This window comes from Falco peregrinus, chromosome 1, assembly GCF_023634155.1.
Source record: "Falco peregrinus isolate bFalPer1 chromosome 1, bFalPer1.pri, whole genome shotgun sequence".
NCBI classification, from domain to species: domain Eukaryota; kingdom Metazoa; phylum Chordata; class Aves; order Falconiformes; family Falconidae; genus Falco; species Falco peregrinus.
The window spans coordinates 86,556,422-86,576,289 of NC_073721.1; the positions used below are offsets into that span (position 1 = coordinate 86,556,422).

Sequence of the window (19,868 nt, forward strand, 5' to 3'; positions counted from 1 at the left end):
AATTAATGACATTGTGCTCCAGTTAAAAAGCCTATGAAATGAAATACCACTTGACTTGAAAGTAAATGGTTTCAGATGTTTCCATTTATATCAGGAAGAGAGAAGGTACCTCTCTGAATCTCCTTCTGAAGAATCCTTTTTTCTTTCCAGTACACCTGACATCGGGTATGCTTCGTAATTACCTCATTTGAGAAAGTTCCTGGGACTTAAATTGCAAAAAATAATGCCAGGAGGTGTTTAAGTGGTATTATAATGATAAAAAGTGGTCAGCAGTAACATAAATGCACTTTTTTATTAAATCTTTCATGTCTTTTGGGGAACTACATTTTCACAAAAATATACAAAATAATTTCTTTTTACAAATATTTACATTTGATATCAGAAAACAATGTTAGCTACATATTTTAAACTGAAATTTGACAAATATAGTATTGAATTCTGAAACATAACACTCCAGGAAAGTAGTTTTAGGTCTTTTTGTGAAATAAAGTACTCAAAGTTCATATTCAAATTTAAAAAAATCTTAATTAATGCAAAAATCTGACATTTAATTATATATATATATATGTACTTTAAACAAACATACAACATTGTTACAGGGATTAGATGTTCATGGTGGAAACCAAAATGGAGTACACTTAAAACCATGATCCTTATTACAGTAATACATGACCATACCTTTGGACTAGTTTAATATATATTTTTTTCCTTTTTTCTTTCTTTTTTTTTCCTTTTTTTTTTTTTTGTTAAAGCAAGAGGGATTATCTGACACACTCATAATGAAACACAACAAATCTGAACAGACAACTGGATTTTAAGCTTAAAGAACTACAGTAAAATATTTTCCTAAGGTGACCTTACGGGGAGTGGAGGAGGAGAGGGTGTGTTCTTGTGTTGCATGGAGCAATGCTGAAATGGATTTCCAGATGAAAGGCTGCAAGTTACAGTATTTTTCTATAGAATTTTCCAATGCCTTCATTAGCTGTCCCTTTCTGAAATAGCTGCCACCATTCCCTTTCAGTGTGAGATGACAACTTAATCATTTGTAAGGGCAGCAGAAAACTCATACTACCCCCATTGCAGAATATCAACAGCTTTGATGTTTTATAACCTACCATACAATGCTTAGCATAAGGCAAGCTGCTGCTTTTTCTCTGCTAAAAAAAAAAAAAAGTGAATAAACCAAGCCACAAAGCTAAATGTATTTTCAAAGGGAATGGTTCTAATGCATTTACTTAGATTGTTACATTATTTTAAGTGATCATTGTTGTCTTGAGTGTGTTCTTATATGAAATTTTACATTAAAAATGCATTAACTTTCTTCACAAATCAGTAATGCAGCTTTTCCATTACTTAATACAATATGCTGTATACCCATAACTGAACTAAAAAGCATAAACAAAGCTTATAATTACCAGATACTGCTTTTTGTTTAAAAAAAGCTATTTTGCACCTAAACCCACAACACAATGATAAGTTAGTAGCAATTAAAGGAAAAATAGACCAGAAAGGTGGAAAAGTACTACCCAACAGCACCAACATTTCACAAAAGTACATAAAAGCTTTTTTTTTTTTTTTTTTTTTTCTTTCATGCAATTTGTGCCTGTGTTCATGCTTGGAGTTTCTTTAGAAAGTATATTTATGTGTTAAATTCCTAAAGAATACAGTACAGTGCATGTCCTGGGTGGTATTGGTATTTGGAAAAATCATAGCGTTATGGCAGTACCATCTACAGCTCCATAGCTGAACATCACATACTCAGATGTTAAGTAACATGCTGGAAAAATGTATTTAACTGCTTTGCTGCTTGGGAAGAATGAATATCCTGTTTGTTACCTGCTGGGCACGGAGAGATCCTCCCTCCTCCCCAATGTCAAGAATTTGCAACTAAATAAGTTAACATAATAATGCTTTGTATTGGCTTCATATTGTACATCACTACAGTAACAGTAAAGCTGTGGGTGAAGCTGGCTGACCTCTCACAGCCACTACACTTGAAAAAATACTTATTTGGGGGTTGGGAGGGGGGGAGCTGGGTTAAGGGCTCCTGTGGGAAGGCGGTGGGGGAAGGCAAGAAGAGTAATGGCAAAAGCTAACGAGTGAGTATTTGGAGGATATTACATGAATAACTTTGATTTCCCCAAAAGGCTTACAATCCTGCAGAAGACTGAAACTAAACCACCCCTACGACCTCCCTCTTTCAGAACCCACCAATGCCATACTTGTTTCAGTAATCCACATTTTTTCCTTAAGCACTTGTCTCCTGCCTGAGCCTCACTGAGACCAGCCGAAGGCAGCACTAGCTTTATGAAAGCTGCAGTTACATGCAAGGATGGGATAGCAGCAGTTGTCCCCTGCGAAAGAGGAATTCATCTTAGAAATACTGGTAAAGCACTAATGACCTTAATCCTCTCGTTTAAAACACCTGTCATGTTGGGCCCACTTACGCAGGTGGGTACAACTAGCTGCCTTCTAAGAACATACAACGGTGTGAATCAGGCACACCTAGAACGAACATGACAATAATTTTGGGGATATCTTTTAAGAAACAAAAGGAGTCTGAGATTTGTTGGTGGCTGGTTTTTGTTTTCTGGTTTTTGTTTAAATAAGCTTTCACATGACATCTGTGCTCGAACCGAGCAAGATACGTACTACTAAGGGCAGTAAGGCCAAAATAACGTTGTAGGGTCTTGACGTTATCCCACAACAAGCAACAGAAACTCAGGAAACTCACATTTTGGCTTTTGGAAGAGAAATCCAAACCAACCAAGCGATCAGACTCAACCATCCTCTAGCAGGTGGAGAAGCATCAATCCAGCTATCTGTGCACAAATTTTACTTTTCTTACAAAGAGTTGCTACAGGTAAAAGTCCAGTTCAGTTGTCTTAAGCGGCACCTGTAATGAGTTTGGATTTTTTTCACATAAAGTTTACTTTACATTAAGTCAGCTATTTCCTTCTTTTGTAACGGTTTATTACAGGATAAAATCAAGAACTTTACTAATTTATTTCTACTCGTATGAATTCATAGGCCTACGTATTTGGAGGCCTAAGGCAAGGACCCACCAAAGGAAAATTCAGCTCCGGTATGATTTGAATTGCCCTCTCCAGATACCTGTCTCCATCACACCTTGAATTAAATGGAATAAATAGAGGCTGTAGCTTTAATGTCTGTCATCTTAAATGTTGTGCATGTCTGGGAACAGAACTGGTGAATAATGCTCAACAGCAAAGAAACGAAAGAGGCCATAATTGATACAGCTTGGCTATGAAGTTTTCTGAATTGTAACATTTCTTTGGTTTAATATTTTTTGTTTAAAGAACGCATTTAAGCTCAGCTGCACAGGAAACTAAAATACGGATAAATCAGAAGAGGCCTATTAAAACAATCCGTGTTTGGTTTCTGTGTGAAAGATGAGTAGCATTTTAAAATACATCCTTACACTCTTACCTGAGCTCTCAGTACTACACAGCATTTTTGTATTTACAGTATTTTCTTTGTTACCGACATGCACACACTCCCACAGCAGTTTATCTGTGTTAGCTGCTGTACTTCAGCACTAAATAGTTGTCTCACAGGTGTGGAAGTGGAAAGAGCAATGAAAGGGAGCAGCTGCGTCTTCCCAAAACCAGACTGAACAAAGTTGCCTGCAGCCTTTCCTTGAGCACCCTACTGCTCTCCGGTCCCTAAACTCCACAACCAGCCACTGAATACTTCCCATTTGAAATGGTATTTGCCAGAAATAGGTATGAACTCACCACCCACCCGCACCTGTGCTGGTTCTTTGGTTCTGCCTTTGCCCATTTATGAGCATTCCTTCCTGTTTCCCTTTATTTTCCTTCTCCTTTTCTTTGGGCTTAAATTTACTGGTTTCCCGTTACTGTTTCCTCCATCCTATGTTCCATAATTTCAAAAAGAAGGGGAAATTATGAGAATTGCCTACTGTCACTGTGGTCAGACCTTAACACATTTTTTTCCCCTGTCGTTTTCTTTCACACTAGTGGGGAAAAGGGAACACAAGTTTCATGTCCTTTTTTTCTCCACCCCCTGCCCTGTCTCCCCCCTGCAAGAAAAAGTGAATTAGTTGGTTTGCTGGATTAACAGTTAACAAAAAACCAGATCGCAGTTCTGACTGGTATGCGGTTGGTAACCTGAGAAGGGTATGGCGAGTGGTTACCTGTTCTAGCATCAAGTAGACTGGAGAACCGCCCCCCCCAAACCCACCTGCTAATTTTTTGATTTTGGCAAGAAAACCTATTGTGGCTTTTATGCATATTATTTTCTGAAATGAGCTATGCAGAGTTTGAGTCTGAAGTCAAAGTTAATTGAAGAGCAGAAGCTGGAGACAACTGAAGAAACAGGCTTGGTCTAACCAGACCACAGTGGCTGTGTAAAGAATGCAGAGCAGGCTTTGGCAAGCTCACGTATCTGTCCACATGAGTGAAAACTGAATGGTGCTATACACTTTAGGAAAACAGCAGACTGTGAGGAAGCGTAAGAAAACCATGAAAATGCAATACAACTAGTGACATAAAATCACCGATGTGGCAATTTATTTTGTGACTTGCAACCTTACTTCCCTTTCTGTAGAGTCTACAGGACAATTGACTTTGTCCAAAACACCGACAAGATAACATTTGCCCATAGCTTATGCTAACAGAATTTTAAAAAAATAAAATCTTTAAAGATTAAGGCTTGTCACATCTGTGACACTGATAGTGACACAGGGCAACGTACCTTTGCCCATGTAAGAACTGTACTTGAAACCAAGATCCTTCGTTTGGCACACTACTATGCCATGTGCAGCAAGTCCAATAAGGGACTCCAATGAGTAAGTCTAGAGTGAAATCAATGTGCAAGTGAAGACCTGAGCACTGCTGGGTGCAATCAAGAAAGCAGGTGAGGTGCTGCACAGGCGGACACTCAGGGCTTGCAGGGCACTGCTTGCCTTGGGAAACTCGCATGTCAAATAGTGGGTTCAGGCAGCAGCTGAGAGAAGTGGATCACAGTTTTAAACTAAGCCCCTCCGGAATGCTATCAAAGTCTGCTCCTGATATTAAAGTCCTTTATTTTGATCTAGTTTCCAGATCCAGGAGATCACTTGTCCGCAATCTGTCTGCTTTCTGATGGTACAATTCCAGGTCAGTATTAACCCGATTTGTAGGAAGTTCAGAATTATTCTGAAATAAATCTTGCTAATATCGAAACTCTGATATTGAGCAAAGTCAGAAGTTGCTCCAAACGTGTAACTTTCCTTCAGTTGTCAACAAGTGATAAAGAAGCCTTAATTTTCTGAAATGCTTTATCTTTGGTTTTACACCATCTCTTGCCTTCTCTATTAAAGTCAGAAAGTCATATACAATGACTGCCTCCTTCAGAACAAAAAGATGATTTCAGGTCTAAAAGATTCAATACATTTGGTTAATTTGTTCTCACTGACCTAAACTTAACTGTGTTCCTCAGTTCCTGCACTACAGCAATTTTCAGATCTAAATGTGTTTAATTTTTGTTTGCTCCTAGGAGCTGGACTTTCCTTCTCTCCTTTTTTTTTCTAAGCACATTTAAATAGCTTTCAAGGGACATTTATTTAAGTGAAATGTCATTTTGCTTTTATCAAATCAGTTCTCCAGTTTATTTCTTATATTATAGAACGTATTGCTGACTCTAAAGATCCCAAAGATGCACATTTGCTGCCAGCCAGAAGAAGAGTTAGACAATTAAGCTGAAGAGCAAAATCAAAATCATCACTATGAGTGATTAAATTATACAAAGAGCTTTTGCCTCCGCTTCTCTGGTGCTTCCTCCAGCTTCAGACAGAGCCCTCCTGCCCGCATTTCTTCTCTCTGATGCTTCCAAACAAAAGGCTGTCACTAGTTCCTCCACATTCCAACTTCTTCCCTGACCTATCCTATGGGGTTGTGTCATCTTCTGGCTTTTCTGCTGAGCAACCAGCCACGAGCTCCCACTGCCTACCTAAACAGGCAGTCTGTTCCCGTGCCTCAAGCACAGGTGGCAACAATTAGCAAGTTACTACAGTAGTATTTAATGTAAACAGCGAATGAGGCACAGTAACAAGCACCATCACAGGCAAAAAGACCAAAAACCCCACGAAGTTGTCATCTTTAACCATGCCTACAGCCAGCTGTTCTTTTCAGCAGAGAATTGCAGCTTGTCCTACAAAAATTGTACTCATGATAAAACCTGCAACTGAGACTACTCACTCCTGTCTTCAATGTTCATGACCTTTCCCAGCTGGCTGACCCCATTTTACCGGGCAAACCACTGAGCAGTTTGCCAGGGAAAATACTAGCTACCAGTACTGGCTGCAGGAGAAGGAACAAGGCTGGTAGTTTTGTTTTTAAAGAGCTCCTCAGCTTCCAGCTCCCATCCCAGCCCTTAATGGCAGCGGTGAGGTTTGGAAGAGAGCGAAGAAGCAGGGAGATCCGGAGGCTCAGACTTGCGCACTGCAGCTATCAGCCTTGCCCCGCCGAGGGCAGCCCCGCTGCAACCTGCCCAGCAGCTCCTCTGGTACTTCACCGCTGGTGTGGCGTTTGAGATTCCTCAGGGCAAAAGCACCACGGACAAATTATCAGTGGAGAGGCACACCATTAATTAAGGGGGTAGGGAGAGGGAGGAGAAGAGGACATGACCAGTGATGGGGATCCGAGGAACAAACCTCTTCATAGCCCACATACCTCCTTCATTGGGGGAAGTCCTACAGAAGATCAGGAGGCTGCGAGACACTGAGCCTAGGATTTTGAGGGGAAAACTCAGAGGCAGAAAAATCTGTACTTTTATCTGGCAGTCCGAGTACAACACGCTATGAGGGAGCTCTTAACAGCCATCCGACTTGAACAGATGAAAGGCAACTTAAAAATAGAGGCAGGACAAATCTTCCTTCCAAGTCAAGAAGTCCTGCACAGATGTGTTTAATAGGGATAGAATCACAGCTATAGCGTAGCATACTGCAGCTAATTTCTCTGGCATAGATAAGATTTAAATGCCAGATACTCATTTTCATATGAAACAGGCAGGCAACAAAGTTATGAGACGGATCAGGTCTAATCTCAGTTCTCATATGCTGCTCCCCTAAAGTCAAAAAACATTACCAGCAAGATCTGCCTGTACACTCGTGACCGAATGCACAGAGTTTTTGCTCCTGTGGAATAACAGCTGCATGACTGGCAAGGCTTTGCTAAGAACCACCACGCTGAGAAACCTGACAATCGTTTAGTTCTTCAACTTATTTAAAATAAATATTTGTTATAGCTTGATGTATAAAATATATTATCTAAGACTGTTGGATAACTAGCTTTGTATAGCACATAACAAGGATTTTTGGACCTAGGAGAGCATGGAAGTCTGGCTTCCATGAACTTTTCTCCCCCTTCTATACACAGGCCCTCCCATCCCTCCTTAAGTGATACAAGAGAACATGAGAGGTGAGTCATATCAAAGCCTACTGACTGACCTAAACAAATGCCACTGTTAAAGTGATGCTGGCTTACACAGAGAAAAAGAGCTTTATGTTCACAGCAGAATGTCCTTATGAGAGTAGTGCCGATAATTTGTGACTTCGGCTTCCCTTCTATGCTGCACGAAAATTAACTGCACCGATTAAAAAACAGGTTCAGTCTGTAATGCATCTCTACGACATGACTTAGACAAACAGCTGATGAAATCTTCCTCACTTGTACCCAAAATACAGCTTTGTTCAGGTTTTCATTATCACTGAAATGTTTTTTCAACTTTGAGTCTTAGTTATGTTGCAAGATAGAATAAATGCACTTACGCCAGAGGTGACAGCAGGTCCATTTAAAGAAGCATATGATTGGACATTTTTTACAATCATGAGAGAAATCCAAGTAGAGACCTCTCCCGGCTAGTCTTAACTCTGTTAAAAAGTTCAAATGTACAAAATATAATGTCTGGAAAGTTTATATTTTCTCTGAATCCCCCCTACGATGCTGAGAAAATAAAATCAATTCATATTGCTATGAAATTCTATTTTTGCAACTGGTGACATCCCAAGCTTTATCGATTAACAAGACTATAAAACCCTCACCCTAGTCCACATTTCCAGCATAGAGGCTAACAGCCCAGTCAAGTAACACAGCAATTATCTCTCTTCCACTAAGAATACTTCTATTCACAAGGCAAAAATTGGAGTTAGACTTTTAGGTTGTGGGGCAAGGCACTCGCAAAGTGAGCAAATCTATTTTTGCTCACAGAACTAATTTAATGTTTAAGTGCAACAAAAACACTAAATTAGCCATGAAGATCATGCATATCCAACGGCTTTCACCAGACATGACTGTGACCCAGGCCTCTAAATACAGAAATATTTCAGTTCTAAGGAATCAGCTCTCATTTTCTGGTTCACCAAATGATGTTTCCTTTTGACCAATCATAGAAATATAATTTCTACTATAATAATTAAATTTATTAAAATACTATATATTTAAGAGTTAATATATGGTTTCTTTCAGTAATAAAATACGGAATACTCTTTTTTTTTTTTTTTCTTTTTTTTTCTCCCCATGATATTCAGACCCCAAAATGTAAAGGAGAAACATTCATGCTGAAAATAGATCAATGTACAGCACTAGGTCAGAAATAACATCTCTTGATCAAAACCCCAGGATCTTACTGTGAAACTGTACATTGATTAACAATTCACTTTTTCCTTTTCTCCACATATTTAATTTTCAACATCTGGCAGTGAATGAAATACAAACCCGGATTATCCGATAACGAAGCAAATCTAACTGCCTCTGTGTATTTGTTGTAGTCTATCCTTCTGACCGAATCTAGATACTTGTCTTTCAGAGACAGATTGCTCTGTGTCTTGGATCAGCACCATTTCTTAAGCATGCAGGGCACAGCAGGATGTCACATTGCAATCCTGGGTATTTCATGCCTGGTACTTCATGCAGTGTCCTCTTTGCAAGTCTCCATGTCTCTCTCAATGAGGCATATGCACACATTTCCAAACAAATAAGCTGTGTTTTCAAAAAGATAGTAAAAATGCGATATAAGATTACAATATTGTTAAAAGAAAAATTTCAGTTAAAAGTAGGATGGGCTGAATACAGACAAACATTTTAATTTATTAAATCTTAACAATTCGTACTAACATCCAGGCTGTTTATTTTGTTGCAAATACCCGTTTCTTTATATACAAACAGAAAAACAAGCACACAGATAAAAAGATGAAATCTCTGAACTTGAGCTTTATACTGTTATGGACTGCCCATGTCCACTGCTGTGTACTTTTTGACAATAATGGAAAGGATACATACCTGCAGTCATCCCCTCCAGCACTGACCACGTATCTATCTCCACTTGTAAATCGAATATTAGTTAAGTGGGCAGAGTGACCTAAAAATCGTTTGTGTTTTGCCTGAAAAAAACCACAATAATAATATGAGAGAGTATAGATAGCCTGTGTCCTCCTAAATCAAACAAGGCATGCATGTTTTTTATCTACCTTGTTATTGCATCATGTATTTACACCACTCAGAATGCTACATAGGTTTTCAAACATGAAAGATCCCTTGAAGGGGAACTGCTATTGAGCTGCAATGCAGGTTAAATTGCCACGAAATGAGACAGCACCTGCAAACTGGGAACAATGCTCAAGCTAACACAATAAAATGAGCTGTATCTTGTCACATGATTAACCTCTAAATTTTGTGTTAAATTCCTACCACTGAAAAAATTATTTTCATTTTAAGTAAGCAGCTTACAATGTGCAGTCTTAAATCCTGAAAATTAACAGTGCTACTGTTAGCCAAAAATCTGTAAACTCTTCATCCATGGAAATACACAGATGGGACTAAAATTACCAGCTGTCCTCCTCATCTGTCAAGTGGAGACTGGAGATGTGGATAAATAAAACTAAGGACTCTGGGATTTTCGGTATGAAGGCACTATGCTAATACAGACTGGCAGATGATACTAACACCTACAAGAGCTTATAGCAAGAGCTACTGCTCAAAATGGTAGGGAAACTCCGAGGTGAAGCATGCTTATGAGACTACAGAGCTAAAGTTCCGTAGATGCACTAAAAAGCTACAAATTTAAAGAAGGAAGTATTTCCATCATACGTCTTCTAGAGAAAAAATACAAGACCATAATACCAACAGTACTTGTAACGATGCAAAAACAGGTTCTTACAAATTTTTCAGGACATGGAAAGTCAAACAGTTTGACCATGCCAAAATCATCTCCTGTTACAAGATTGATTCCCGAGTGAGAGACACAGGCACAGTTTACATCAGCTTTTTCAGCATGCCTGGACCAGATTCCAATTACTTCATCCCCGAGCACACTGAAACAGAAGAGCAAGAGATTCTTTTGAAAACTACAGCAAACACAATAGAGTCAGGAAATAGCAGCTTCATATTGTAACTGGTTTTGTAAAAATGTAATTCTTACATTTTACTCTTACACATACACATCTCATATAGGTTTTACTATGTAATTAATTTTTGTATCATTCCATAATTGCTTCTGAAACTGATTCAGTGATATAATTCCCCAATTAACATGGCCCATGACAACACGAAGAAGCAGAGGTGAAATCAGTAGTACTAATCCTGTCCAGTAAAGCACTTGCCGGAAAAAAAAAAAAAAAAAAGGACAATTAAAAATAGAATGTCACACCATAACCATTAGATGAGTAAGTTTCAGCTTTTGGAAAACAAAAACTTGTATATTCTCATTATAACTATGTTTTATTGATTCCGTAATATTTTCGTATCAATGAGATGAAAAGTTTGAGTCCAGTGAATATTCTTCATTATAATGAAACTGAGAGAAATTGTCCCTAACAGAAAACATAATAATCTTAAGATTCCAAAACACAAATTTATAGAAGACTTCCTTTGCAAAGCCTTGTGAAAAGTTGCTGTTTATTCAGCTCTGCCTGCAATGTATATGCATACTTCCGAGAATACACAGAAACAAGCATTTTATCATTTGTTAACAGGTGAATGATTTGGGAATTTTTCTATGATTATTTCCCCTCAAATCAGAGCACAGTACACTACATTCGGAAAGCAATGATTTACTTCAGGCATACTCAACTGCGTCAGAAAACACAGGTTTCTTGTTTTCATATCAAAGAGATGATAAAAATGGATTAACCAAACAGAAAACAGAAAGCTAGCAAAATGAGTTTTTCAGAGCGCTTTGAAAAGCTTGTAGTTTTAGTCATGTCTTGCAGCAAATACTCAGGATTATTATTTTTTAAGCCGTTCATATGTGGAAAACTTTCAAGCATTTATTCTGCATTTTTGTCTGAGTGTACTGATCAAGACGATAATTGAAAGCAGGCAAAGGAGCCTAAAGTAAGGCACAAGAAATCAGATTTGCATGGAATATAAAATTAATTATTTAAATGTGAAATAAAAGTAAAATATGGTATCATTCTTCATGTAATTTCTAAGTCTATTTTGAATTAAATAAATAACTTTAAGGTATTTTAAAGTACTTCTGTACACCTTTTAATATGCAAATATTAATAGCAACTTTAATATATAGATACCATTAGTATAACAGTGTAAATAAAACTTGAATTATCACAATCTTGTATTGTCTTTTCATGTTTTGATTTTTTAATTTCCCCTGTACTCTTATCCCTGAATTACTGTTTTAAAGCAAATAGTGCAGTATCCAAGTAATTTGCACAGTGCAATGAAAAACTACTGAGGCTGCTGCTAAAGATACACCACAGGAAGCTAGAGATACAGAGGAAACTGGAAGACACACATTAGAGAGATCAGTTTTTACCAGACATCCTCACCAGTCAAACAAGTCATGTTCTACCAAGGGAATCTGCTATGTACTGCCTTTGGCTGTACGGTACTTACCTGATCTGTGGCCAGAGCAGGTGGGTGCGTTAAAAGAAAATATCTGACTGAATGAAGGGATGAAATATGTTCTTAAACACTAGGTGCTTCTCCTGGAAGTTACAAGTGTTTTGAGAGGTGTAAACGTGTGAATCATTTACCTTGTCCAAGTAGCCCATGTTATTCTGTCAATCACAGCCTGGTCCACAAGCTGTTTTCCTGAAGGCACTTCATAGACTTGCCTTTTGTAAGACCCGGTTGAGACCTTTGAGATGACCGCAGAAAAATCAGAATACATGAACTCGTTTGAAAAAATGAAAATATCATTATAAAGGAATCTGAAAAGCATTTTCTTGATAGTTATTTTTACTCTGTAAGCAAGTTAGCCATGAATAAAACTTGCTCAATGAGTTGAAAATTCTCACAAATCTATACAAACATAAAGCAACCGAAAGCGTAAGAGATCTTAAAATAATTAATAAAAAAATAACTGAAACATCTCATGTTTTGCACATTATTTTTTTATATATATATATATTGTGTTAGTGTGTATATGTGTGCGTATAAATAAATAAGGAAAAATAAACTCCTGTCTTTAAAACTGACACGGCCTGCAGATGCTGATTTGATAGTTTTTGTTGATTTGAAGCTTATTTCTCCTCCCACATCTGAACAAAACATAGAAAGCAAAAGTATGCCTACTTTATTTTGATTTTAGGAAATGTCTTGAGCCCTGTGGATGGCAGTTGTAACACCACTATTTTGGAGCTGCTCCACAAAGGCTAGCACTGAAACTGTTTGTAATGCTACCATTCCGGTCAGAGATACGAAGAATTCACAAGTGTCTGGGGTGTACAGAACAACAGACTGTACTCCTTTCTCTTTTAAGATCAGCATCACAGAAGTACAAAGGCACGGAGAGACATTACAGTGATTTTGAAATCTGTTTCTTGTTTCTACGCTTATTTCTTGTATTTAATATTCAGGGTAACTATTATTGCCATCCACTTATAACAACAACAAAGTAACAGTCTAGTGAGAGCAACCTACTACTCCAACGAATTGTAACAGTTGTCCAAGAAGAATACTTGCAGAATATCTGTCAGGAGCACGTTCTCCACTCAGTATTTTGAACAATTAATGACTGATACCTGGAGATAAGAGCTGTCTGCAGAGAAGTCCATCTGGATCACAAAACTTGGGATATCTTTGCAATAGCTGACTCGATTTAGCGTGGGACCCAAAGTCAGATCATAAAAGTCCACTGCATTCTCACTGGAACCAACTGCTAAGTAACGAGAATCCGGGCTAAACCTGAACAGATAAAAGGCTTTTATGAACAAAAGTTGGCACTTACAACAGATTCTAATATTTGAGAAGCATGAGTAAATTTGCAATTCAAATATCTGCTATCCAGAACTAAAGAGAGAGAGGTAGACTATTTCATCTGCTAAACAAACAGCTTTTGAAACAAAATTTTCAGAGAAGGTACATACAGTAGAATGTGACAAGAATTTTGGTACAGCTGTCACATGTAAGTGAACTGGGAACATCTCTGGAATAACTGTTCATTATCTGATCTCATTACCATCTCAATGGTCTAAGGACTTTGTGACAAGCCCCTTATAACTGACTCTAACACTTACAAGGCCACAAACTAGAAAAATGAAATGCTGTAAATGCAGAAAAGCCAGACCTTCTAGATTAAACGTACTGAATAAAAAGACGTAAAATCAAATCTTTCATCTGCCCAATGTATCTTTGCAGAGTGATTTCTTTCCTCCAGCTTTCCTTCCTAGTCTTGAAACTCAGTAGCTTCCTGAGCTGAACAAATTCCTCACAGTCCCTTTTATGTTACTAGGGAAGTTTCTTTATTTCTGTTATCTCCAAGACATACCTTGGGACGGCTTTCTGATTCCAGCAACCCCATAACTCCTAGCAGGGCTCTCCTGCCTTCCTGCATCAAGATCTGTGTTTGCTCACATTTCTCCCACTCTCCCACCTGGCTCACCAGAAGCTTCCCCTCAGCTGCTCCCGACCAATTTCTCTCACAAAAGGAACAGTCTTGTCCTCCACTCAGGAACTAGAAGCAAAATTTTATGTCTGCTAACTCCCTTCTAACAAAACACAATGGAGAACAAACTGACAGGCATTTCCATTGTCCCTCACAATCCAGCCTTCACCCTGCTCCTTTTCACACCTTCTCATCTACTCCCTGATTAGGATGGTCTCTTCCTATTGTCTATTGACTTCCCCATTCACACTTCACTTTAACTAATCCTTGGCGATACCATCTGACACTCCCCCGATGGTACTACCTCTTTTTTGACTGATTGCTATCTCTTATCTTCATGTACCTCCCCCTTCCTTTTTATTCCTAGTATCAGAGTAATCACACAAACTCTGCAACTCACTCATTGATTCCAGCTCTCTGAAACACCATTGCAATGCTCCTCAGAACATAAAATTGTATTTTCAAAAATCAAAATAATACGATTTATAGAATGCTAATAGACAAAGGCATTATATTTTCTAACCTGATATCTTGAATCGCTGATCTTCTGTCCCTTTTTTTCCCCCAAATTTTTAGAGAAGTCACAAGCAAGATAATAAACTCTCCGTTTCTCATGCCAATAGCTACCATATCGCCTTCTGGGCTATAACAAACAGTACGAGCTGCATGTCCTAAGCTGACTTTGTTCAGCATCTTCTGTGAAGAAATGAAAACCCAGAAGAGTAAATGTTTCTATTTGTTCATATTTCACAAGTACCTTATGCTAACAGTTTGCCACTATCAGATGAATTATCCTCAGAATACATTAAAAAACAAGTTTCAAGTCCTCAGTACCACCACAAGTCTACGATTTTTATTTATTTTTCTGTTTTCCTGAACCACAACTATTCTCCAACACCTACCTTTTCAGCAATATCCCAGAGTCTTACTGTGCCATCTTCTGCAGCAGAAAGGAAAAAATCTCTGGAAGGATGTGTTGCTAGACCCCAAATTGGTCCATCCATATGACCATTAATTAGAATGTTACATGCAGCATTCTTCTCTCCAACTTCAATTATTTCAGCGTTTCTTGTCCCAACAAGAATTTTCCCCTTGAACAACAGTGAAAGAATTATCTCTGATATAATACATTAACTACTTGTGATGAACAGTAATAAAGATACAACCAAAACCTATCGTTCTGCCAAGATGTTTGCCGAAATCAAGTAATCAAAGGTAATTTATTTTTAAACTCCTTTATGATTTATTAAAGTACAAAGTTATTGCTTGTAAGTCAGATATTTGAAGTGTAAAAAGAAAAAAGGAATCCTTAGTCTTTAATCAAAATATATAAAGAATATTATCCTAAGTAAGACTAAGATCTCCCAAAGCTGAATTTTTTTCCTGCTGTAAAATCACTTGCAGACACCTTCTAGCTCAACCTTTAATTTCAAATACTAATTATAAGAGAAAGCAATATCATATATTTAATGTTATAGATCAATCCACAAATTATAAAAACTTTATTTTAAAGACATGAGGCTTTCTTTACCTTGCCTCTACAAACAGAGCGAACACAGTCCGTCATTTGTCCTGTCTCTAGTCTAAAGGCACGACATCGTTTCAGCTCTTGATCCCATAGCTTAACTGCTCCTCCTTCCTTTGAACTATGAAGAAATCAGGAACAACCCGTAAGTATAATGGCTCGCACAAAAAAAGGACAATTAATGTATGAAAGAACTATATTATTTTATGTAATGTATTGTAAATGAGAAATTTTATATGTGTTAAATTATTAAAGATTACATTTGTTTTTACCAAACAGGTGATGTTAATACGCTGAGCCTCCTAGCTAAGCAAGAAATACTCATTCAAAGTCCTCATTCTGCTTTACAGAACAAGGTGAAAGATGGTCACTGCTAAGCTTAGTCTGAATTAGTACTCTTAGGGAATTTGTCTAGTCAAAGGAACAGTTGAGTCTGTGAACAAACTGCCATCTTATTATTAAGACAGGCAGACACTATCAAAATATAGTTGAGAGAAACAGGAAATATGTATTTTGCTACTGTGAAATAAACGACAACAGATTTTCACTTTTGTGAAAATTTCACTATCTTCATCACTGTGAAATAAATTACAAAGATATAGGAGAAAAATCACACAATGCTAATTGCACATGATACCCAACTAATAAATACTAATCATGAAAGCACTAAGCATTTCCCACCCACTTTCAAGAGAACTGGTATTTCAGTAAAGAACACATCAAAATAAAAAAAAGGTTTCTAAAAAGGAGGCAATATTTAAGGAAACAGTTTTAAAATCTGGCATTTCCAGTTGAGCTGGGACATGTTTTCTCTGTCCTCAAAGAGAAAAGAATCTCCCACAACAGAAAAGAAAACCTTATGTTCCACAATATCGAGCTGCCAGTGTTACAACTTTGATTACTGAACAAATGCTGACAAAGAACTCCAGAAAGTTTAATCACAATTACTGCTTTTGTACTATTATTACTAAAATAACTGTAACGAATTACAAATCACTAGTCCTTACAATGCAATATTCTTTGCTTCCCAATAGCACTGTTTTGACATAGGATTGGTCACCATGCTCAGCAAAAGGATTTTATTAAAAGAGGCTTGTGAACTGCAATTAAGAATGCCAAGAAAACATGAAGTTTTCCTAAATGTAGAATTTGCTTTGTATACTTTCAATATGCCATTTTCCCACAGGGGATGAATTATTGCTTCTTACTGTTATTCGTTACTATTTCTTTCAGGTCAAATACTAATTAGCTCTGAAGCTAAGTGGCAGCGAGAACATTCTCCAAATAAAACCATGGTGATGTTTTATAAATACTAGAAGAAAATATTTCAGCCATAGGAATAAGTAAGTTTTCAGCTTGTTCTGAGTATCAACCAGGATCTTTGAGGACTGTTTAAGGAAAACATAGCAAACAAACTGTGTCCTGCAAAATGTAACACTATCATGACATGAGATGGACTGTATTACAGCTGAAGCATTTTTTTTCCCCTTTAATCATCAGCATGGTACTAAGAAAAGATTCAAATGCTTGAAGAGATATTTTGCTTACAATCCCAAAACCAAAGGATGTTGCTGTACCTTAGATTTGAGAGAAGACAGTTTGCTATCATAACTAAATGATCCTTCCCTTAAAAGAACCTATGCATTATGCTGTTATAATATTTATAATTCATTTATTTAATCACAGTTGCGCAAGTTACTTGGATTAACAACCTCAGTTCAACTTCAGAAAAAGTAGCAACCCACCAGGGACTAGGAAACTTTTAATGCTTAAAGCTGTATTTCAAACTAAATGTTTTTGCCTTCTCTCAAAAATAATACTGTTGTGATACATACCATTGAACCATTTAGTAACATGATAAAGTGATTTCAAGGCTACCTTTGATTATAACAGTTCAGGCCTTTTCAGCTTAAGGAGGGAGAACTGTATCATCTGTTTCATAACTGTGTATCTGTACTTGGAGAAACATTACCTGACTGATGTAATGCAGTATAATTGATAATGCAATATAACTAATAATCATTCACATAATAGGCAAGTGTAAAATAAATTATTTTTAAGCAAAATAATGTGAAGTCATCATAAAATGCCTGAAGAAACTTGCATGTGTGCTTTAGAAAGATGACTATTATCTAGAAGTTATAATTATGACGAACTATTTGTACATCATTTAGATTCTCATTCATCCCCCTTGACTTCAGGTACTTAAGCAAGACGCCAGGTCAGGATCCCAGCGACCCCAGGCTTTCTCTTATAATCAATGGAAAAAGGTACTTGAAGCTCATATGGGCTTACCTGCATTTTGGAGGTGGTGGCTACTTTTTTTTCCTACCACCTACTCAGGAATCCGAAAGTGACTACTCTTCTACCTTTGATGTCTCAGCTGCCTAGTGCTAGATGGAATGAATCCAAACCATTTTTAAAGAATACATGTGCATGCAGAAAAAAGGAAAAAGACAACTCACGGCCTTTCTTTGCCTCCTGTAACGATCAAACCATCTCTTAATGTGGTATACATTGTGAAAACAGGTCCATTGTGAGCTTTGGCCACAATTCGTATCAACACATGATCCTTCCAAACACAAACATCTCCACTGATAGTACCTGTAAATGTCAAGTTATTCTGAAAAGGGGAAAAATACACTCATCATCCGATTCTGAGTAAGGCAGGAAGAAAAACATTCATCACCATTTGCATTTAGGCTAGATTGCTTTTATTTGCTCCTGTAGAAAAGCAAACTATGGAACTGGTAATAACCACCTGTAGGGTCAAAACAATGAGCTACTATATTCCTTCTTGAAGTCTGAAACATGCTTTCTTGTAGCTAATAGGCTCTGCACTGCAAGAAGAAATGCAATGACTTCAGTTATAGCGTTATCTATGTTTTCAGCCTATCAGGCATGCAAACTGTGGTAAAAAAGTAGAAACCCAAGAACGGTTTTGGTATTTCACACAAACAGGCAATCTGCACCCCCTTGCTATGTACATTATGCTTGCAGTCACTTTTGTTGTTAGGTGTAGGTACTCACTGGACTACAATAACCACTACTTTACAAAGAAAACAGTTTGACTTAACTAAAAGCTGCCTGTTCTTTACTTCTGCTTCCTGTTATTGAAAGGTCATAAAAATGTAATTACCTCTGAATTTAAGGGCAAATTATTAGGATACATTTAAAACCAACTGGAATTGGTTATTGAGCAAAACTGTTTTAGCAACTTATATGAACACTCCTCAAATTTGGTACTGTGCAGTATTTCAGAGTACCAGTACACATGTAGCAATGCATACAGATTATAACACAATGACCCCCCGGCGGGCATAAAATTAGCCTCATTTCTGCTGTTTGGTTCCTGCAGTAAAGTGAGCTTTGTTTCACCTGGATTAAGCAGCAAGCAGCATATCATCAGTCCAAAGCACCTATGTTCGTTTCTTTCGAAAACATACAAATCCATAATCTTTTCTGTTCTAAAGAAAGCTGGTATTTGTTCTAACTAGCAGGCAAGTATTAGAAACGCTAAACCGAGGTTAATAAAACAACTGACATACTCATTAGCAGGTTAGAAAAGTCTCATTGAATGGAATAAAGGCAGAAGAGTGAAAAAATGCTTGCTTGTATGCATTTTAAAATAGTTTAAGGTACGTACCGCTCCAAAAGCTACAGACAGCATTGTTTGCATTCGGGCATCTTCTATGGAGCTCAGCAGCCCTTTTTTACTGAGAAGAGCTCTTCCAGCTAGTGTCCAGAACCTCACATGTTTTACTCCCACAGAAACAAACTGAGTATCTGAATCTGGTCTGAATTCTGCTACAAATATACGCTGGTTATGACCAGCTCGGCTGGCAATTTTGGCACCTGGCAGAAAGAAAATAGATGTTTTTAATTTGCTGAGAAAACCACACATTTATGTTTAAAAAACTATAAAAATTATGGAGAATGATGAGTCACCCAAGACCACACAGGTCGGGAAGAAAAGCACAAACTGCTCCTAAACTAAAACTAAATTAAGATGCAGATTAAAAAAGAAAAAGTAATTTAATAAGACCCAGTAGCAAAGTGTGGCACCTAATGAAGGTGCCATCTACTTAAAATTTTCAATTTCCTTTGGAGTATAAAAGAATTAGGAGCTCAGATCCAAGTAAGTTTCTATCTCCTCTTAAATTCCTATGACTCCTCTGAAAATTCCAAACTCTGGACAAATTACAAGTGACTAACGAATAACTTCTCTGCAAATTTTGTCCAAAGTTAGAAAATTTTGTCCTTTGTGCAGAAAATGCAGAAACTGTTACATATGGCCTCAGATTCAAAGGTAATGGTTTTCCAGTCTCTTCAGAGGTGTTAAAATCAGACATTTTGACCCACATGAAGATTCCTCAGTCTGGATCCTTGTTGAATCTGTATCAATTCTTAAAAAAAGAGCACAGGCACGTTCTGACTGAAATGGCAGTGCATTGCTGCATAGGCACATCCTTCA

At 37.4% G+C, this 19,868-nt stretch overlaps 1 protein-coding gene across 1 annotated transcript in view; it reads right to left on the bottom strand.

The window, feature by feature from the left end:
* Positions 1-5,498: 5,498 nt before the first annotated feature.
* EML5 (EMAP like 5) overlaps positions 5,499-19,868 on the bottom strand; it is a 110,817-nt gene continuing 96,447 nt past the window's right edge. Inside the window, exons 35-44 of the mRNA XM_055809733.1 lie at positions 19,041-19,249; positions 17,860-18,017; positions 15,401-15,515; positions 14,772-14,960; positions 14,393-14,565; positions 13,007-13,169; positions 12,017-12,120; positions 10,180-10,333; positions 9,303-9,403; positions 5,499-9,002 (exon numbers count right to left, since the gene is read on the bottom strand). Coding sequence (XP_055665708.1) covers positions 8,966-9,002; positions 9,303-9,403; positions 10,180-10,333; positions 12,017-12,120; positions 13,007-13,169; positions 14,393-14,565; positions 14,772-14,960; positions 15,401-15,515; positions 17,860-18,017; positions 19,041-19,249 — 1,403 coding nt within the window. The 3' untranslated portion in view covers positions 5,499-8,965. The remainder of the gene's footprint in view (positions 9,003-9,302; positions 9,404-10,179; positions 10,334-12,016; positions 12,121-13,006; positions 13,170-14,392; positions 14,566-14,771; positions 14,961-15,400; positions 15,516-17,859; positions 18,018-19,040; positions 19,250-19,868) is intronic.